Source organism: Nycticebus coucang, chromosome 5 (genome assembly GCF_027406575.1).
Source record: "Nycticebus coucang isolate mNycCou1 chromosome 5, mNycCou1.pri, whole genome shotgun sequence".
Classification (NCBI taxonomy): domain Eukaryota; kingdom Metazoa; phylum Chordata; class Mammalia; order Primates; family Lorisidae; genus Nycticebus; species Nycticebus coucang.
Window position 1 is genome coordinate 126363783 of NC_069784.1, and position 21228 is coordinate 126385010.

The 21228-nt window shown below is 40.9% G+C and overlaps 1 protein-coding gene across 2 annotated transcripts in view; it reads left to right on the top strand.

Annotated features, from left to right (window-relative positions):
* Window positions 1–21228, top strand: part of PLEKHG1 (pleckstrin homology and RhoGEF domain containing G1) — a 246192-nt gene that overhangs the window by 145203 nt on the left and 79761 nt on the right. For both annotated transcript variants that reach the window (XM_053592226.1, XM_053592225.1), the window contains one exon: window positions 10183–10682. In XM_053592226.1, the coding sequence (XP_053448201.1) occupies window positions 10275–10682 (408 nt within the window). In that variant the 5' untranslated portion in view covers window positions 10183–10274. The remainder of the gene's footprint in view (window positions 1–10182; window positions 10683–21228) is intronic.

A 21228-nucleotide genomic window follows, 5' to 3' on the forward strand; every position in this document is an offset into this window, starting at 1 on the left:
TTTAGTCACTGCCTTGAGACTGATATTTTCATACTAACAGGAAAGTGCTGTTCAAAGTGAAGCTGGAGCATAGATTATTATTTAATCTAAATCAAAAATCTTTTTTTAACCTTTTGCAAATTCTACGATAGACAGTATTTCATCATCCAAAACCTGATATTAGTAGGATGTAGAAGAAAATTGCTCTGAGGAGGTTACTGCTTGTGCTGTGACTGCAGCTAGGAATGGGCAATGCAGCTGTGGTGGCCAGGGATTTGCTGGGTGTTTCTGGGTTGGAGTCACTTCCCAAAGGTTGGCTGGGACCTGGAGAAGTCATCTGGCCCAGCTGCCTCACTTACACCCAAGGAAACGAAGATCCAAAAATGTAAGCCTGGATGGTGCAGAGCCAGGACAAACATGCATATCTTCTGATCAAAGGGAGAATTTGGTCATACTCTAATTTCTGGCTGGTCCTCTGAATTCGTTTTACGTACACAGTTGAGGATGTATTCATTCTGTCTCTGCCCCCACCCCCCACCTTTTGGCACATGGTACCCTGTGCTTTAGACAGCTTATATTGAGTCCTTCATTTCCTGATCTCTAAATTCCTTTTCTGCCCTACTATTTTACGAATCTATATCCAAGTGCAATAATAGACTAGAAATCAGAAAACATAATCTCTGATTTCGACTTCACACATGATGTTAAGGGCCACAATCTAATCTCCATTTTCTTTCTTCCATCTATCAAATTTTTAAAAAGTGAGCCACATGAAAGAACACTGAAGTTGGTTTGGGGAGGAGTTTTTTTAAAGCATAATTTGATAAAGAATGATAGCAGTTGTATTTTTGTAAGCCAATCTGCTTTCATGGAGATTGTTTTGGTTATCTCTTGCTGCATGACCCCCAAACTTAATGGCTTGAAACAACAACAACCATTTACTATTTCTTGACGTTTCTGTGAGTCAGGAATTCAGGAAAGCCCATGCTAGGTGGTTCTGCCCTGGGTCCTGTCATGAAGTTTCAGTTGGACACAGCAGGGTGGGGTCATCTGGAAGGCTCCTCATGCACGTGTCTGTGCCTTGGCTGGAATCACAAGCAGCTGGGACGGGAATAGCTGGGGTCCCTTGAGCACACGTCTGCATTTCACTGTGGTTTCCACTACAGTGGAAACCCCACCCCATCGTTTCCATGGCATGGCAGCTTCAGGATAACCAGACCTTTTTATGTGGTGGCTCAGGGCATGTCCAATACCAGTGATCACATAGTTTCATCTGTCTCTGCTCTGCCGTACTTTAGAGTGGTTGGTATCATTCTCAATTGAGGCAAGGTTTCTGCCACATCTCGGTTCCAGTGTGAAGGAAAAGAATGTGAAAGAATGATGTCTCATGTCTTGAGAAATGGACTCCCAGTATATGATTTCCCTTGGTGAGAACTTGACCACATGGCCATATCTAATGACCAAGGAAGCTGGGACATGTGCTGAGCTGAAACTATTCACTAAGGAAGAGGGTAGAGTGGATTTTGGAGGACAACTAACAGTCTCCTCTGTAAGTGGTAACGCAATGGATGGTGCAAGGTACCCCCATAATTTCTTTTATATCCCACCCTAAGTCATCACAACAAAAGCGCACAATAAAAGTAAAACACAGCTTCATTTGCATTAAAAGGCTCCAGGGAATTCCTGTAGGTCCACTTTATCTAAACTGCAGAGTCCCACGAAGCTAAGGCCATTTATCTTATATATTAGCTGCATTAACTATCTACTTAATCCCTACTCATCTGTAACCATCGTACCTCGTATCTCTTAGATTCCACTGACTAATGTCTTAGTCCAGGCATCCTCAAACTTTTTAAACGGGGCCAATTCACTGTCCCTCAGACCGTTGGAGGGCCGGACTATAGTTTAAAAAAAAACTATGAACAAATTCCTATGCACACTGCACATATCTTATTTTGAAGTAAAAAAAAAAAAAAAAAAAAACAGGAACAAATACAATCACACCACTTCATGTGGCCCATGGGCTGCAGTTTGAGGACTAAGGTCCATTCAGGCTGCTACTTAGCAAAATATGTTAAACTGCATAACTCATAAAGAACATAAATTTATTGCTCACAGTTCTGGAGGCTGGGAAGTCCAAGATCAAAATGCTAGCAGATTCCGTGTCTGGTGAGGGCCTGTTCTTCCTAGATGGCACTTCCTACATGTTCTCACCTGGCAGAAGGCGCAAACCAGCTTCCGTTGGCCTCTTTATAAGGGCACTAGTCCCAGCCATGGGGGTGGAGCCCTCTTGACCTACTCACCTCCCACAGGCCCTGCCTCCTAATACCTTGGTGATTAGGTTTCAAGAAACAAATTTGGAAGGGACACAAACATTCATGCCACGGCCACCAATGTGGGAATCAATCAGTAAATTACCTGAGTATTTAGTATCAGATTTTACAGCTTGAAGGAATCTGTTGTTCCTTATTCAGCCCCTTCCCTCTTCTTTGAATAAGAACACTTTTGCAAAATGTCTTTTTCCATTCTTGTACAGATACTTGCTTTAATGACTCCAGTGGTAATGAGTTTTGTTAAGTGATGGTAAGCACCTTTTCATATACCTGTTGGCTATTTGAATGTCTTCTTTGAAGAAATGTGAATTTAGTTCCTTTGCCCATTTTTTAATTGGGTTATTTGGGTTTTTTGCTTTGAGTTGTTTGAGTTTCATATATATTCTGGATATTAACCCTTTGCCAGATACATAATTTACAAAAATTTTCTCCCATTCTGTGGGATGTCTTTTTGTTGATTGTTTTTATTTGCTTTGCAGAAGATTTTTAGTTTGGTGTAGTCCTACTTGTCTATTTTGCTTTTGTTACTGGAGACTTTGGTGTCATATCCAAGAAATTATTGCCAAGACCAATATCATGAAGCATTTTTCTTCTGTTTTTTTCCCTAGTTTTATAGTTATTTATGTTTCAGTTTTATGTTTAAGTCTTCCATTTTGAGTTGATTTTTGTGTATAGTGTAAGATGAGGGTCCATTTTCATTCTTTTGCATGTAGAGTAGATATAAGAAAATGTGAGGGTGGCGCCTGTGGCTCAGTCAGTGGGGTGCCGGCCCCATATGCCGAGGGTGGCGGGTTCAAACCCAGCCCCGGCCAAACTGCAACCAAAAAATAGCTGGGAGTTGTGGCGGGCACCTATAGTCCCAGCTACTCGGGAGGCTGAGGCAAGAGACTCGCTTAAGCCCAGGAGTTGGAGGTTGCTGTGAGCTGTGTGACGCCACGGCACTCTACCAAGGGCCATAAAGTGAGACTCTGTCTCTACAAAAAAAAAAAAAAGAAAATGTGGTACATACACCAATGGGAATATTATTCGGCCATAAAAGGGAAATCCTGCTGTTGTGACAACAGAAATGAAGCTGGAGGACATGATGCCAAGTGACACAGGCCAGACACAGAAGGACAAATACTACATGATACTACTTAGATGAGGAATCAAAAGTAATCAAACTCATAGAAGAAGAGACTAAAATGGTGGTTGCCAGGGGCCAGGGAGAGGAAGGAACAGGGAAGATATTAGTCAAAAGTTACAAATTTTCAGGTATGCAAGATGATAAAGTCCAACAAGATAGTGCCTATAGTTAACAATACTATGTCCTGGGCCTGGTGTCGTGGCTCACACCTGAAATCCTAGCACTTGGGAACCTGAGGCAGGTGGATTGCCTGAGCTCACAGGTTCAAGACCAGCCTGAGCCAGAGGGACACCTTGTCTCTAAAAATAGCTAGGGGTTATGGCGGGCGCCTGTACTTCCAGCTACTTGAATAGAGGCAAGAGGATCTCTTGAGCCCAAGAGTTTAAGGTTGCTGTGAGCTATGATGCCCTGGCACTCTACCAAGGGCAACAAAGTGAGACTCTGTCTCCAAAACAAACAAACAAACAAAAAATGAATTAAAAAAAAGAACAATACTACATCGCCTTTTACACTGTTGGTGGGAAACTAATACAGCCTCTTTGGAAAGAAGTATGGAGAATCCTCAAAGAACTAACAGTAGACCTTTCACTTTACCCAACAATCTCTTTACTTGGTATCTACTCAGAAAGAAAAATATATCATTTTACCATAAGGACATTTGGTCTAGGATGTTTCTTGCAGCTCAATCACAATAGCCAAGATGTGGAATCAATGTCCATCAACCCATGGATGGATTAACAAACTGTGGTATACATATACCATGAAATACGACTAGGCCATAAAAAGATGGAGACTTTACATCTTTCATATTAACCTGGATGGAGTTGAAGAACATTCTTTTTAGTAAAGTATCACAAGAATGAAAAAGCAAGTATCCAATGAAATCAATAATATGAAACCAGTAGAGTTTCTGCCCGCTTGAGAGAAAAATATAATTCAAATCAAGTGGGGGTGAACTGTCACCCAACAGGCACAATATAAAGGTATTTAGCAAACCTCCTGGGTGAAGGGATCAGTTACAACTTGGACTTCACCTAGAAACAATGTAACCTAATCATTTATATCCTCATTCATCTGAAATATTTAAAAATAGCCAGCAAAAAGGGAAATACTGTGTTACTGTGGTGTAGACTTGGTAAGAGGATGGAGCTTAGGTTAGGAGTTCTTCTCACAAAATATAATGAATCATAAAGAAGCATAAGAAAACTGTAGAGGTGATGGCTATGTTCATGGGGTAGATATGGTGATGCTATCATGTATATAATTTATCTCCAAACTCGATGGATTTTATACATTAAATATGCACAACTTTTAATATTCAACCGTATCCTAATAAAAAGGTTTTAATTAGAACTTTTTGAACTATTTATTTTGGAAAAATTTTTAATTTATAGAAAATTTAAAAAGAGAGTGCAAATTCTCAGATGTCCTTGATCCAGCTTTCCTTAATGGTACATCTTGTATAACCATAGGACCTTCGTTAGAACTAGGAAATTAACGTGGTAACAAGATTTATTTTTTTACTACAAATAAATATGAAAATCATGCTCCTGGAATTGAAACATGCCGAACACTTAAGAAAATGTGAAATTATAATCCTGGTCCTGCCATTAAAACAGGAATCAAATTGATGTTTTAGAAAATGAAGAGAATATGCTATATCTGGTGGCTGTTAATTATTGAGTTATCCACTATCTCAGAACTATGTAAGAGAAAAGGATGCTCCTCAAGACCTGGTATTATCTGTGAAATACATAAATATGTGTTTGTTATCTTTGACTTTTAAAACAAAATTTAAAGCATGAATTTGGTTGTTCATGACTTTGAGGCTCTGCCAAAGACTGGCTCTGTGTTGGGTGGACTTCACTGGCTGATAGAGTAACTTCTTACATATACTCCAGTCTTTCTGTGGCCCCGCCCTCTTTGAGGAATTCCCAGAAGGTGTAATAAGGAACCACATAATTTTAGTTATTTGTTGATGAGCACAATCCATTCTCTTGACTTCCATGATTATCCTGCCAAGGGACTCAGACAAGGTACTTGATGTCTAGAATAGCAATGAGCAGAATTCAGAAATCCTGCTCATCCCTCTGTCCCTGCTGTGAGAAGAATTTCGGTCTTGCCTTTACATTTCTCCTTGGGCACTGGAGGCTATGGGACCCTCAAGTCCTCCCTCCCATACAGACATAGGCACAGGAAGCCACAGAGCGTTCTGCATCCAACCTCATTCACCCTGAGAAACCAGGGAGAGCCAACAAGTGTTACTTCAGACTCCGGAGGTGATGTTCCAGAGAAGAGCAATTAGTGGACATTTGAGAGCTCTTTTGCCTAGAAAAAATTAGAGAGGACTTTTCATGAAGTCAAACATGAGGAAGCATAGCTGTGGCATGGGAGCTTTCTAGCCATTTTTTCCTTTTATTAAGGATGGCACGAAGAAGGAATATTTTATTCTGATGGCTTTCGAGCTAAGCAGCACTTCTGGTTCTAAGAATCAGCAGGTCTCTGAGGCCCCCCTGCCTGTTCCTCTACCCCACCTCCTCCGGGTTTGCCCAGGGTCAGGTTGACCACAGCTTATTTTAGAGTACTCATGGTCAAAAGGTCGATTGGATATGGGCCATTAGCAAGATTTAGTCAAAAGTTCTCAGAAATTGTTATATTATTAGCCCCGTGTTTGGGTTTTTGGAAGAGAGAGAAATTACGAGAAGGAATGCAGTAAATTGCCCTAATACTAATACAACTGGCCAGCAGCTTTCACTCAAGGCGAAGGGAAAAGCTTCTGGCTCTACAGTTTTTTATCTGTGTGTTTTCAGTTTATGGTGGAAAATCAGTTACCCCAGTATCTACTACACAGTGATTATCTCCCAACTCTATTTTTGCTCATTTGTAACAATATTGTATATAAATAAAGTAAAAAAAAAGACTTCATGTTGCGTGCGTTTCTCCATTCACTGTTATTAGAACAAAGATTGATATGGTAAATTTAAATTTTCAAGAATATTGTAACTAGAAGACCTCTAGATTAGTACAACCCAACTAAAATATATAGAGCTACATATGTAATATTTTTTTTTTCCTAAGAGAGACAAGAATCTCACTCTGTCACCCAGGCTGGAGTGCAGTGGCCTAATTATAGCTGACTGCAGTCTCGAACTCCTGAGCTCAAGAGATCCTCCCACCCCTGCTTCCAAGTAGCTAGGACTAGAGGCACATGCTACTGCACCTAGCTACTTTTTAAATTTTTTTGTAGAGATGGAGTCTCACAGTGTTGCCCAGGCTGCTCTTGAACTCCTGGTCTTAAGTAATCGTTCCTCCTCATCCTCCCAAAGTGCTGGGATTACAGATGTGAGCCAAACCACCCAGCTCCACCTATGTTAATTTTTAATTTTTTAGTAGCCACATCAATAAAAGTAAAATGAAACTAGTGGTAATAACTTAAGGTATTATTATTATTATTATTATTTTTTTTTTTTTTGGTTTTTGGCCGGGGCTGGGTTTGAACCCACCACCTCCGGCATATGGGACCGGCGCCCTACCCCTTGAGCCACAGGCGCCACCCTTAAGGTATTATTATTGAACCCACTACATTATTTCAATACATAATTGATATAAAAATATTAATGAGGTATTTTATAAGTTGGTGAAATTGGTGTGTATTTTGCACATACAGCACCACTCAATTCAGACTGGCCATATTTCAAGTGCTCAGTAACCACATGTGGCCAGTGGCTACTGTGTTGAGCAGAGCAACTGTAGAGGTAAATGTTAATAATTAGTGAATTGTATTAGAAAGAATAGGCCAGGCAGGCTGGAAATCTTAAATTATTTTGAGGAAGGTAAGAACAAAACTAAGCAGTTCTTATGAGGTACATGTCCTTATGTGAGAAAACTGTAATTATCTTCTACACAATGAATCAACATAAGAAATGTGATCCATTAGCAAACACTGGCTCACATTACACGCCCTTATATGACCAGTCTTTAAATGTTTCACTTCTATCATTGGTAATTTGGGAAGGTATTTGTTTGGGGCAGGCAGCTTGACTAAATACTACAGATACCAATATATAATGGCCTATTGTATAAAGTGTCTGGTTGGCAGCCTGAAGAATATTCTGGTCCCAGTGTGTTGAGGACATAGCCTGGTGTTGGCACATGTGAAGCCTTCCCTGGAAACGGTGCCCAATTCATGTTCTTATTTACGATCTATCCATGAAGGGATGCCCGGTTGACCTGAGTTTCACTTTCCACTTTTTCCCACCTTTGAAAATATTTTTAAAGGCACCGTCATCCCTAATGGGCCAACATGGACTTTTCTCAAGACAATTTGTATTCCTCATTGGTCCTTTAGTCCCGGTTTTGGCGGTCTAACTTGAAAGTAGAAAAAAAAAGAAATAATGATAAGGAAGAAATGTGTCTTTGCTGTATTCATTTCTCTCTGGTCCTCATAAGGAATATAATGTAACCCTGTTTTCTCTACTGGAGAGGAGATTCATTCTTATCTAGTTAGAAAATCAGAACTTGCTCTGGAGACGAATGTGTCCAGATCTGTGGGTATCAGACCTTTTCAGATGCCATGGCCTTTACTATATAGTATATATAATTTCTGTTTGGTCCTAAATCATAGCCTCATTTGACCCTTGGGACCTTAAAATATTCTCATATACTTCTCCAGTTAGTGCCCGTTCCCTGCAGTGAGGTCAACGTCATGGTCATAGAAGCCAATGGAAAGGAGACCTTGTGTCTGCTCCTACTTTGAACTGCCCAGGACTTTCTTAAAACCAATCTCCAAAGTGAGCATCTTGTGCTGCACACATACCTAAAAGCCTGGCTGCTTCTTGGACTTTTGCCACACTCGAGTTGGATCAGGCTTTTTTAGGTCAAGTACATTTTAACTACTATAACCAGTTCATGTTTTATAGGCCATAAAGTTGTTATAGAGCAGGCAGAGAGAATATTGCAAAAGCTTTAAAAAATTGTGCAAATTCATACCATGTGGTAGTGGTTATGCTGATAGATTGTTCATTTCCTACACGTTTCCTGCCATTCCTTCTTGTTGACTCAGGGTTAGTTCCTTTATATTCATAGATTTAACATTTGCATTATAACTCTGCACTATTTGCCATGAATATAAACTATGTAGAAAAAGTATGTTGAAGGATACAGACTTGATTGATTCTTTATATCTTAAACACATTGGTACCAGTTGTTTGATGATCTCTATTATAGAGCCAAACCAAATACTATTGAAAAGTGATCATTAATATTCTTGTTTGTCGTATTGTAACCTTTCAAATGTAAGTTTCAATGTTCTATTTTTCTAACAAACCCCGTCAACATGGCATTTGGTGATAAGGTAACCAAGATAAAGCAACTTTATTAACCAGATTCTTTATCCCAAGGCTTTTTGTTGCTGTAAACCCAGAATCTCATTATTATGGCGGGGGGAGGGGGAAATGTTGATCTTGCCTCACAAATGATGTTTGGAACTTTGAGGGTTTCACAAAGATAGCTTCTGAAAGTTTAGTTTTCATGTGGGTCTTTTTTGGACCCAACGAGATCATATTTAAAGGCTATGCCCTTTTGACTTTGCAGATAAGTCTCCTTTCATGCCCTGTTCTAAATACGAACAGCCGCATTTCTCCTAAGCTTTTTCATAATTCAGCTCTTATGTTTATCATTTAATTGTAGAATTTCACTGCCATAACTTTACTTTTGGAGTATTGAACAGCAAACCAAACACATTGTCTAATAGTGTAACTTGATAGGTGCCACAAATGGAATGTCAGGTTTTAAGAAGAGATGTATTGTATTATATTGTGTTGTGGTGAAAGGTTAAAGTTTAAATTGGCTATAAATACAGTCATCTGCTGTCTAACAATGGGAATACATTCGGAGAAATTCATCTTCAGGCAACTTTTTCATTGCTGGAACTCATAGAGCACCCTGCACAAAGCTGGACGGTGCATCCCACTAAACACCCAAGCTATGCGGTGGTAGCCTGGTGTTCTAGCGACTCTCGTGTCTGCTGTCCAAGAAATGTCATTATGTGGCACAAAACTGTATCTTCGTTTGCTTTTCCTACAATATTAGAAAATTATTGTCCAGGCAGCCCTCTTCTTGAATGCTGTGTGCAGCTAAGATGTAAAGTTGTCCACATTAGTTCAATCAAATAGATTCTAGCTGAAAATTGTATGGAATTATGAGGCAATACTTAAAATCTAGAATAATGCCTTTTTTCAAAAGTCCATTGAGAATTCCCTAGGGTCCTTTTGAAGTCCATAAGGACCACTTGTGATGCTTATTCAAAATCATAGATTCCTCGTGCCGTGACCGCTGATCCTTTAATTTAGTAAATCTGGATAATCTGCATGTCTGAGTCATTCCAGGTGGTCATGCTCTTGAATACAACAGATGTAGTGCTTCTCAAACAGCAGTGTGTGTGAATTGCACTGGCATATTACCAAAATACAGATTAAAGCTCAGTGGTTGAAGGCAAAGCCTGAGACTATGCATTTCTAACAGACCCCTCCCCAACCCTGTACTATAGAAACTCTAATTTTGCATCTCAGTTGACCACAGTTACCTTTGCATTTCCTATAATCAATTTGCCATCTTTTTGTTATTGATTTTAAATATTTGGGGTAGATTTTCACCTCCTTTCATCCTTCTGTTTGATAGCATTTCAAAACACCCGCCTGCCTTGCTTATCTTGTCCTTTGTATTTATTTTCTTTAATGCACATAGATGGACACCAGTTGCATCTTGAAGGGCCATCAGCTGTAACCAAAATTCCACATCCCAAGAAGACATCCAGGCGTTCCCCAGAACTGAAGACCATGGAGCTCTCTGACAGCGACCGACCCGTCAGCTTCGGCTCCACATCGTCCTCAGCCTCCTCCCGAGACAGCCATGGTTCCTTCGGCAGCAGAATGACCTTAGTTTCAAATAGCCACTTGGGTTTGTTTAACCAGGATAAGGAAGCAGGGGCCATAAAACTGGAGCTGATGCCAGCCAGGCAGTTCTCCAGCAGTGACCTGCAGAGGGACAACCCCACTGGGCACCAGAACACAAACGAGGGTAGTGACAGGCAGCCCAGCACCCAGAGGAGGACAGACTCCAGCGGGGCACCCAAGACAGCGGCTGACTCGGCTCCCAGCCCCAAGCTCCTCTACGTGGACAGAGTTGTCCAGGAAATTCTGGAGACTGAGAGGACTTATGTGCAAGATCTGAAAAGCATCGTGGAGGTAAGTGTCAGACTCTGCTTTGAACATTTATCATGCAGGAGAAATATGCTTGTAAAATAAAAGGCTAGGTGGTGGGGGCCTGCACGTCTCCTAAGATGCAGAAAGGGTGTGAATATTTAAAGAGATCTCAAAATCCTCTTAATATTTCAGTGAACACATCCATTCTGTTTTAACAGCAAGAATGAGGACACACTTTTTGTGGTTGACTGTGTACGTATATATTTGGGCTGGATTTTCTTTCAACCTTCCATTTGATAGAATTGCACCCTGGTGCATGGACCAGTGTGTTGTGTTGATAAATCCTATACCACAGATATCAGGGAGTCCCACACAGAGTAGCAGAAGAAGACCTCAAGGGCATGGGTATCAGGTGTATCTGACTCAACCCAGCAGCTGTCTTTGCCTTAATCACCACATTCTACTAGACTAGAGGCTGGGCACTTCCAAAACTACAGACACCTGGGTCCCAGGCTCAGGGATTTCATTGGCTTAGGGTGTGACATGGGCAGCGGAGTTGTTAAAGAGTCCTAGTTGGAGCTGACGTACAGATGAGCTTGGCGTCTCTGTTTTCTCCTGTTCCTCGTCTTGGGTGGTGTTTGAGGCAGGCAATGAAAGGTAGAGATAAAACTTGGGCTTTGTCTTGGTTTTGGTTGGGGTTTTTTTTTTTTTCTGTTCACTTTTATAGCAAGTGGTTTTACATAAATTATTTTGTATAAATTATTATAACTCTTAAGTTGCTTACATAAATTATTCTGTGTGATTGAGCTTAGTTTATATAGCAGATGACATCCTCTGGAAATCCAATTCTTAATTTGATCTTGATTTATAGACAGCTTTTAAAGAATAAAGTAAGAATTACCAGAGGAGTTCAGATGTTAACTCATTCTCAATTATGATTACAATTAGTATCTCAAGGGAAAATTGATGACATAAGACTACAGTTGCTTTGCTGCCAAGTAACAGACCACATTTTTTCGTTAGTACCTACTGCCTGTTTTAAACATTTAAAAATGTTTTTAGAGTATGTAGAATATTTGCTGATGAGCACATTCTCCACCAAATACATTTTTATAGCTTTAGGGAAAAAAATTCTCAAGCATGATTAGGTGTTGAGTTCCACAAATGATAGAACCAGATACTGTCTACTAAAAATAGTTATGACATACCTTCCCGGTAAAAATAGAAAAGTTAATAAATGGTCAACCAAAACAATATGTGGTACCACATGTTGAATAAAATGGGCCACTTTCTTAAAAATTCCAAGAATGATGTCATTTGTACTTAAGAAGAAATACTCGTGAAACAGCCAAAACTTTTACAGTCTCTCAGGAAATGTAGGGTTGTTAAAACTCTCTTTGGCCTATGCTTTTTTTTCCCTTTCTTTCTTGGAAACTTTTCCACCTAATCAAAACTCATCTCACTGAGAGAGAAACTGTTAGTTACTAAACCCGTATTCTATAAAAACTGTAGTTTTTTTACAGGCCTGTGGATATATCTTGGGTTGAGAAAAAATAAGATATGAATGATAGAAAAAAAATTCAGTCTTCTCTAAGAAAGTTTCATGAGTTCTATTTGAAGTTGTCCAAATGTTCTTGCCTTGTTTCTTTTCCAGGAGTTAACTGTGTTTTACACTAGGGATTGGTGAGCTTTTTCTATACCCAATTGAATAGTAAAACTTTTTTTTTTTTTTTTTGAGACAGAGTTTCAAGCTGTTGCCTTGGGTAGAGTGCCATGGGCTTAAGCGATTCTCTTGCCTCAGCGTCCCATGTAGCTGGACTACATGCGCCCACCACAACACCCAGCTATTTTTTGGTTGTAGTTGTCATTGTTGTTTGGCAGGCCCAGGCTGGATTCAAACCTGCCAGCTCCGGTGTATGTGGCTGGCGCCCTAGCCACTGAACTACAGGCACCAATCCTGAATAGTAAAACTTAATCAATGTTTTCTGGGCCCTAAAGTCTAGGTCACGACTACTTGGCTCTGCCGTTGAAGCTCAAAAGCAGCTGTAGACATTTGTAATAAATGGACCTCGAGGTTATAGTAAATCCTCAGGACCTGTTTGACCCAAGACCCACAGTTTACTGACCCTTGTCCTACACTATAAATCTGTACCATGTTTCATCAACTGTAAAACAGGACTAATAAATAAGACCTGCCTCGTGGGATTATCAAGGTTATTAGATAATATATGAAAAGCTCATGCAATAGTGCCTGGCACATGGTAAGCAATTAGTGTAACCATGATCATCACCATCCCCAGCCTCTTCTGAATTGCTAGTTAAGAGTGACCATTGTTTGTTTTCACACACAAAAAAAAAATCAGCCAATTCGTGATAGCAGAAAAACAAATTTTGAAACGGGTGATTCTAACATTGTTATTTTTGAATAAACCCACTGAAAAGCTGAGGTGAAACCTAATTAGAGAAAAGAGAAGTGAGGGGGGGTTGTTGAAAGGAGGATTGTTGGGGAGGAAAGTCCCAATTGGAGAGGGAGGCACCCAGGCACGAAGTAGTAGATGCTCCCTTATTCCAGAAGTCACTAGAAGGCTTTGCCTTCCCCTCCTAGAAAACTTCAGAATCTCTTCAGATCAGATGCCTTCATCTGCCTTGGCTATGTGACCACCTGTTTCTCAAGATCACAACCTTGACAGGGTGGTTCGACCTATTTTATCTGGCACTTTCCTTTGTGAAGACTAACCCGTTTGTTCCCACCTATAACAACTCTGCCCCATAAAGACTTACTGACTCGTATGTGGGCATACATCTGTTTTCCTAGGTCTATTTGTAACTTGTTTTTATAATTCTCAGGATAACTTTTCTCATAGCCTCTATTTTGCAAATGTAGAATTTTAAATTGGGAAGGGGGCTGCTTATTACCTACCACAATAAGTTCTTACCATGCCTAAACGATGAATTTACCACTCAGCTGGTATGTTCCGAGGAAGAATTATTTCTAGAAGAAAATAGTCTAATGGTTTATAGAGATAACTGATAAGTCACTTTTCAGTTATAATACAATTGCTGACTCTGTGCACTCTGCTCTATTGAATGTCCTCGGTGTAATTTCCATGCTCCCCCAGCCCCAGTGATACATCTTATCTGTATGTGATGTAGATACATAATCCTCACAGCCCAAGTTGATATGTCGTTTTTAGGCTTGGTAAACAGCAATATTTTTGTGAAAGATTGTTGAGATACACCCACTAGCTTAAAAGACATAAGAATTAATGGTCTTATTAATTAATAAGAATTAATTTCAACATGGTCCAAATATCAGAGTAGCTTATGTCCGAGAAGAGAGACCGCTAAGCTTAGGTGAGCAATAGGATTTCCAGATGTTGGTTACACATGCCGAAAAGGTTGTCTTTCTTTCTAGCATGTAGGACATTGTATTAAAATAATCACACATATGTAGGCATCTTTTTCTTTGCCTTGCTATTTAAGGATTCAGATACTTCCTAAAAGTTTAACTTAAAAATGTGGTCACTTTATTTCTGTTGCTCTCCAGTTTTCATTCCCCTGTCCCCCTTCTCCAGGAGCCCCGGCCCCCTCCCCTGCCATGGCTTTTCCACCTCCTGCTCCTCTGCCCAACATCCTAGTCATTTGCTTCTTATACACTTGACATTTTAAAGAGAGAGGTAAAGTCGTGCCTATCCCCATGCTCACAGGAACAATGGGGTTGTTATTTCCATTTTTATTTATGGCTCCTGAAAGCATTCACAGATAAAATGAGATAATAAGTATGAAAGCAAGTTTTAAAAGTTAAAAGTATTATAAAATAGCCACTGATAGAATTTGTGGAGAGATAGAAACCTGTAGTTGGAATATAAGGGTCTCTTTCATGTTTAATGGGACTTTCGATGGACTGAGCAGGGATAGCCATGGGTAGAGTGGGCTTCTTTAATCATCCTGAATGATCCATATAAAAGAGCCTTTGAGAGCCTCATAAAATTTGGCCTCGGATATAGTTCATGGCCTGTTGTAACCTTTTAGTAAAGTTTTAAAATAGTTTATAATGTTATATAATGCTGTGTAATTAGAAGTTGCATTCCTACTACAAATGACGTCTTTGAGCTCTAGGAGATGCTAAATTAATCATCTTTCAGGATGTTGAGGGCATGTGTATGGGGGGGGGGGAGTGGGTAATTATGATTTTATTTTTTTAGCATATGCCAGAGAGCTAAAATTCTTTTCAAGCACCTTTGTCCACAAAGTTTGTTAAAAAGCTGAAAAGTGAATATTACAGCTTCAGTGTTCAAAATATAAGCTTCCAGAGCTTAAGCTCCTATCTTCCTTAGAAACATGCAGTATTGCCCAGAAGCTGTAGCTGAATGGGGATCAGAAGGGTGATCTCCGGCCCCCACTCTGTGTTTATGAGTCTGTGTGGTCTCTGTTTATTGAGTGATTGTGCAGACAGCGTCAGGGTGGGTAGAAGACAGAAGGGTGTTCCGCACACCTCGTGACTTGAAACACACTGAAGGCTCTTCTGCACCTTGCTGTAGCTTAGGGAAGAGGCTGCTCTTGGCACAGGGGTGATCCAATTAACTGGAAGGAGGACTGTCTTGTCTTGGGACAGAATGAAAAGCTCTGTGCAGAATGAAAAGAAGAAACCTAGGAACGAGGCCTGGAGAGTTTGTGCAGTGATTTCACCGTGTCCTCTGCCTAGACGCTTAGCTCTTCCCCTGGGAGGCATCTATGAGTTGGATAAAATGGAATCTGAGTTGCCTTTTGTCCTGGGACACCCCCACCCCCTCGAGGATGACGCTGTGGAGTGTGGAGGTGGTTCTGGTGAGGCGTGGCTTCCCGTCAGTCCTGCCAGAGACAGCCTCGTTTGGTGAGGGAAGGACAACTTGGGTCTCTGCTACTCTTTCCTAATAAACCGTAACAGAGGGCTTTGGGTCAGTCCTTGGGCCAGCCATAACTGCTTAGGACACTAAAGGACACAGGTTTGGATCAAGAAAGAGGGCTGCTGAGAAGGGAATAGTTGTAGATTTCATCGCCTTTATATTGGCAGATGTCTCCCTTCCATCCTTTCCCTCCAGTTTAAATAATGTTTGTTGCACTGACACCTTTTACAAGATTCATTTAAAGTTTTTTTACATAACTGAGGGGGAAACCGTCTTCAGTGCTGGAGCGGAGGAGTTGGCAAGGATTGTTTTTTATGAAAGGCTTGTTACGCAGGTGGATTTAGTACAGAACTTATACTGTGGTACTTGGCATGATTGAGTGTACTTTTTCTTTTACGTGGCATTTGAGCACTTTTATGTGAATGTGTCTCCTATGAAGGGCTTTCATGGTAATGGGTGAATGAGATCTGTCTGAAAAACTTTTAAGATCTGTGGTCATTTAAAAGCAAACCCGTTAGATAGACTTTTTTTCTTATTTAAAAGCTGGTCCTCAAATAATACATCTAATCACTGTGCCTCGTCCCCCACATCTCACTTGGACTGTTTTTATTTCTGTCATTGCTTCTGCTGTTATTTTGACCCCTCCTCCTCACTCTCCTCAACAGCAGCCCAAACTCGGAGGGCGGCGATGCTGAGCAGTTTCCAGGGTTCACGTCTCTGCTCCAGTCTCAGCTGGGAGAGAGGCAGGAACTCTTCTTCCACCGCTTTCTACTCCTGACGAGTTTGCCCACTTCGAATGTTCCGTAAATGCCTGCTGATCGATTGCTAATGACCAGCGAAAACAGCTTAGGGCAGCAGCATTTGATAAAAGCCCAGCGAGCTGAGGGTCGCAGAGTTGCTACACACGGGAGTTCACATGAACATCATGACTGAGGCCAGCTTGGGATGGTCACTCCTAACCTTTATGGCCAGATCTTGAGTCGCGACTTAGGAAAACCATTGAAAATACCTATGCTGGTCAGATTGCCCTGTGAGCGTGGTAGGCAGTGAGTGTCACATGACACCCCATCACCTTGATAGACCCCACCAGCTATTAACACGCTATGAGGCTGCCACAACTACGTATTCCAACTGTATGCCTCAATAAGACAAAAACGTTGGAAAACAGCAACTAATATTGGTGTACTTACCATAAGTCAGGTACTGATTTAGCACTTAGCCACAGCTGCATCACCTGGGTACTGTTATAAACCCTATTCCAGTGTGAGAATATTGAACATGCCGATAGCAAAGTGACGTCACGTCGATGGGGCGTGGTGGAGCTAGAATTGCAACCCAGGTCTCTCTCCTAAAGCCCACTCCTTTCACCACAGATCTTCTCTTAAACCCGAACACGGTGCTTCTCAACCTTCCTAATGCTGTGGCCCTTTAATACAGTTCCTGTGGGTCGCAACCCACAGGTTGAGAACCGCTGCTCTAACAGAAGGTTCAAAGTTTCCAGCCCCCTTCCTAAGCTCTCTAGAATAGCATCAGTGGCACTGTAGACATTTTGGGCCAGACAGTCCTTGGCTGTGGCAGATGGTCATGTGCATTATAGGACATTTAACAGCAAGTCTAGCCTCTGCCTGCTAGATGTTGATACACCACCACCATCCCCACCATGACAACCAGAAATGTCTCCAGATGTTACCAAATACCTCCTGTGGTAGGGGGCAAATTGCACCTGGTTGAAAACCACCCAGGTATACCTCCCTAGTATATAAGGAAGGGTAGGCTAGGCCACAGCAACAAATAGGCCTCCAAATCTAGTGGCTTGCCACAGCACAGTCTGCTCCTTTCTCCTTCGTGAGTGTTCAGGTAAGTGGGAGCAGTGATCCTCCACGCAGTCATTCAGGGACCAAGTGGCTGAGGCTCTGCCATCTTCAGCATGTCTAAGACCCGAGGAAGAAGACAGATGGTAAAGGGAGAAAGCTTTATGCATTTCATAACACCTAGGACAGGTTCTGCAATAATACAGTTGTGCATCTCTTAACGATGAAGATGTGTTCTGAGAAATGTTAGGCGAGTTCATCATTGTGGGAGTATCATAGAGCTCTTATGTAGCCTACTACACACGTATGCTGCGTAGCACAACATTGCTTCTAGGCGGCAGACCTGTCTGGTATATTACTGTACTGAATACTGCAGGCAACTGTCACACAATGGCGTATTAATATGGGTGTCTCTAAACAGAAAATATACAGTAAAAATACAATACCATATTATGGGACCACCACCATATATGCAGTCCATCAATGACCAAACCATACATTTTGTATGATATATAACGTGTGTCCCTAAAAATCACTCATTCCACAAAATCACAGGTAAAAAACAGGGTACTGAGAACAGCGCTCAGAAACTTCATCCAGGGCACGCAGGAATCAAACAAAAATGGAAGCAGTTTTTTGCACATTAGTACGTGTTTAATGATTAAGAAACGCATGCTATGGTAAATATGATGCTTCGCCTTGAGAAAGGTGTGAAGTCATTTGTGGAAGCCACCAGGTTCTCACATCTGCCACCCTGTGTTCCAGAAGAGAACAGAAGAAAGCATAAGAGAAAAAGGACAAGGGGAAACAATGTCGGCTGAGAGGAAATAGACCCATCCGAGCAGGGAGGCTGGCAGGGGTGGGTGCACTGGGGGGAACCCCGGTAGCTGGTGAGTGGTGAGGAATGCACGTGTGTTTGGTGATACCCTTGGGAACTGGGTGCAATTCTCTGCATTCATCAAGGGCTTCTAAGGGACGAAATCCTGCATAAGCACAGGCAAAATTGAGAAATTTGAATTAAGTTTGAATTTTCTCTAAAGTGTTAATAGTGTGGGAACAAATTCATGTTTTCAAAACAAACATTATCGCAGAACTGACTGTACTCATCCTCTGGAGCATTATGCCTTGTTACAAATAGATCTTACTGTTTCCCCCTCCCCTGTGCTCAGACTAGAAGATTAAAGAAGACTGTACCCATTGCCAAAAAACATGGTCTTCCATTAATGTTAAATAAGACTGATAAAAACTACCACAAATATCCTTACTGTACTTTTCATTTCTACCTTATAAGAAAAAATGGTTTAGAAGAATTTCAAGCTCTTAGTAATTGGGAGTTGATTCATATTCCTGAAAATTAACACAATTGCTTATAAATATAGATATTTATAGATTTTTCTTTTACTAAAAGGGTTTGCATAATTTAGTCTAATATTCTTGCACAAACTATAGCATTTGCTCTCTCTGAAACTTTTAGTGTTCCAAGAAGACTTAATATGTCAGTGTATTTCTGATGTTAGAATTACAGTTTCTTCATCTCAGCATCTTTGGAGGGGAAAGTAGAATATATATCCAATAGAGTTCCATAACTGGGGATGCTGACAGAAGAGAATCGCTTGAGCCTAAGAGTTTGAGGTTGCTGTGAGCTATGACGCCACAGCACTCTACCCAGGGTGACAACGTGAGTTTCTCTCTCCCTCACAAATGCCTGCATTTAAAAAATTCCTTTTTTTTCTCCTACGCTTTGCTTTTAAGGCAATAGTTTGACTTATAATAAAAAAGCATTTCAAAAACTTGAGTAGCCATTACTACTGGACTGATCAAGGAATGCTGATATATTTCAAAGACTGCCTGTGGGCAAAATTTTATTGAAGATTTGCTAGGTTCTGTTCAGTTGGGTTAGAATCATGCTATATTGTGTGTGCCATTTTGATTGATCAGTTATATTGAGTGGGTAGAAAATTATAGAATTCAGGAAATTATGTTCTGAACACACTGACATTCAGTCGGGAGAGGTTTCCCAGGCCCAGAAATTTCTTCCAAAGGAAAGGTGTTACTTGCACTTAGTGAAACTAATCAGAAGCATTTCACCCAGGTCACAGAGGTGACCTAGAGGGGGTGTGCTTGTCCACACACCCCTGTTCTAGGTCACTAGAAAAGGAAGAGAGAAAGCGTGGGCAGGAGGATCACTTGAGCCAAGGAGTTTGAAGTTGCTGTGAGCTGGGCTGAGGCCGTGGTACTCTAGCCCAAGCAACAGAGCAAGAGTCTCCAAAAAAAAAAGAAAAGAAAAGAAAAGAAAAAAATCTAGGAGAAGATTAGAAAATTAAGAATTTTTCTAAAGCTCAGATTCCCTCCTGAGCTTTTACAACTGCAGTATCACACCCTGAGCTGCGAAATCCCAGGCTCTGGACCTGCGATCAGCTTTCCTTAAAGCTCCCCAGATTCCCGAGAGGCAGTCAGTGTTGAGATCCACTGTCCTTGTGGGAATTCTTACAACAGACTTTTAGAGGCAACACAATTACCTCCTCCTCATGGGATGTGATGAAACCACCAAGAGCATGGACTTTAAAATCTATAAGCACTGAATGCAAATCATGGCTCTACCACTTCCCTGTGTCACTTTGGGAAACTTACTAAACTTGTCTAAGCTTTGGGGTGTTTTCCTCATTTGAAATGAGAATAATAGGATTGTTGTGAAAATTAAATATGATTATCTGAGTGAAATGCTTAGCACAGCACTGGTGTATTGTAAGCATTGATTATTAATTGGTATTATCTGGACAAAGCCAATCATTTATGGTAGGTTTTTAAGTATTGTAATATTGTGCTTGCTAATGTATTTCAGAAATTATTTTAACTTTGTAAGTTAAAAAGGATATGTTACATTGTGTAGCAATTTTTAGTTTACCTGGCATACCTACATATAGTTAGAATTTTTTTCTAGTATAATAGAAGGCTACAATGGCAGAATGAGTTTTTTTGTTTGTTTTTTCAAAATTTTGATTTCAGCTGAGTCAAACTGGGGTTGCTTTATGCTGACAGCTGTGTGTCCATGGACAAGTCACCACTCTGACCTCAGCTGCAGCCTCTATAAATGAGTCCAATTCAGGAACCCTAAATCTACTGACTAGCGATCGCATCTCCACCAGCCTCAGCTCTCAAGCATGCAGCCAGGAAATAAGTAAGTCCTTTGAGCAGCCAAAATAGATATTTCAAATGCCAAACAGTAAATCCTGTGTCTTTACCCAAGGAGAGGCCCCAAGTTCTCACTCGGAGTCTATTTGCCCTACGTGTTTAAAATAAACTTAATTATTTGGTTTCCTAGCCTGCAGCAAATGGAGAGGATGGAAGGAGGTGATGAAATGGCCCCAGGGAGCCAGAGGAAAGAACTCCTTAGTAGGTTAATTAACTTCAGTCACTCAGCCTGGTTGCCCAGTGAAGTTAGCTTCCTTGTGAATTGCAGCTGTGAGCACCACTGCAGTCCTTACTGATGGACGGGCCTACAGAGCAAGAAAATCTTTTTTTTTTTTTTTTTTTTTTTTGAGACTGAGTCTCAGTTGCCCCTGAGTAACGTGCCCTGGTGTCCTAACTCACAGCAACCTCAAACTCTTGGGCTCAAGCGATCCTCTTGCCTCAGCCTCCCGAGTAGCTAGACTACAGGCACCTGGCATAACACCCGGCTAGTTTTTCTATTTTTAGTAGAGATGGGATCTCCATTTTCTTTAGGCAGGTCTCCAACTCCTAAACTTAGGCAGTCTACCCCCCTTGGCCTCAGAGTGCTGGGATTACAGGCATGAGCCACTGCACCTGGCCAAGAAAATCTTTTATAATGTTTGCAATAACATCTAAAATGTATTGTCTAATGGCTGGCTTTCATAAACAAAGTGAGTTTTT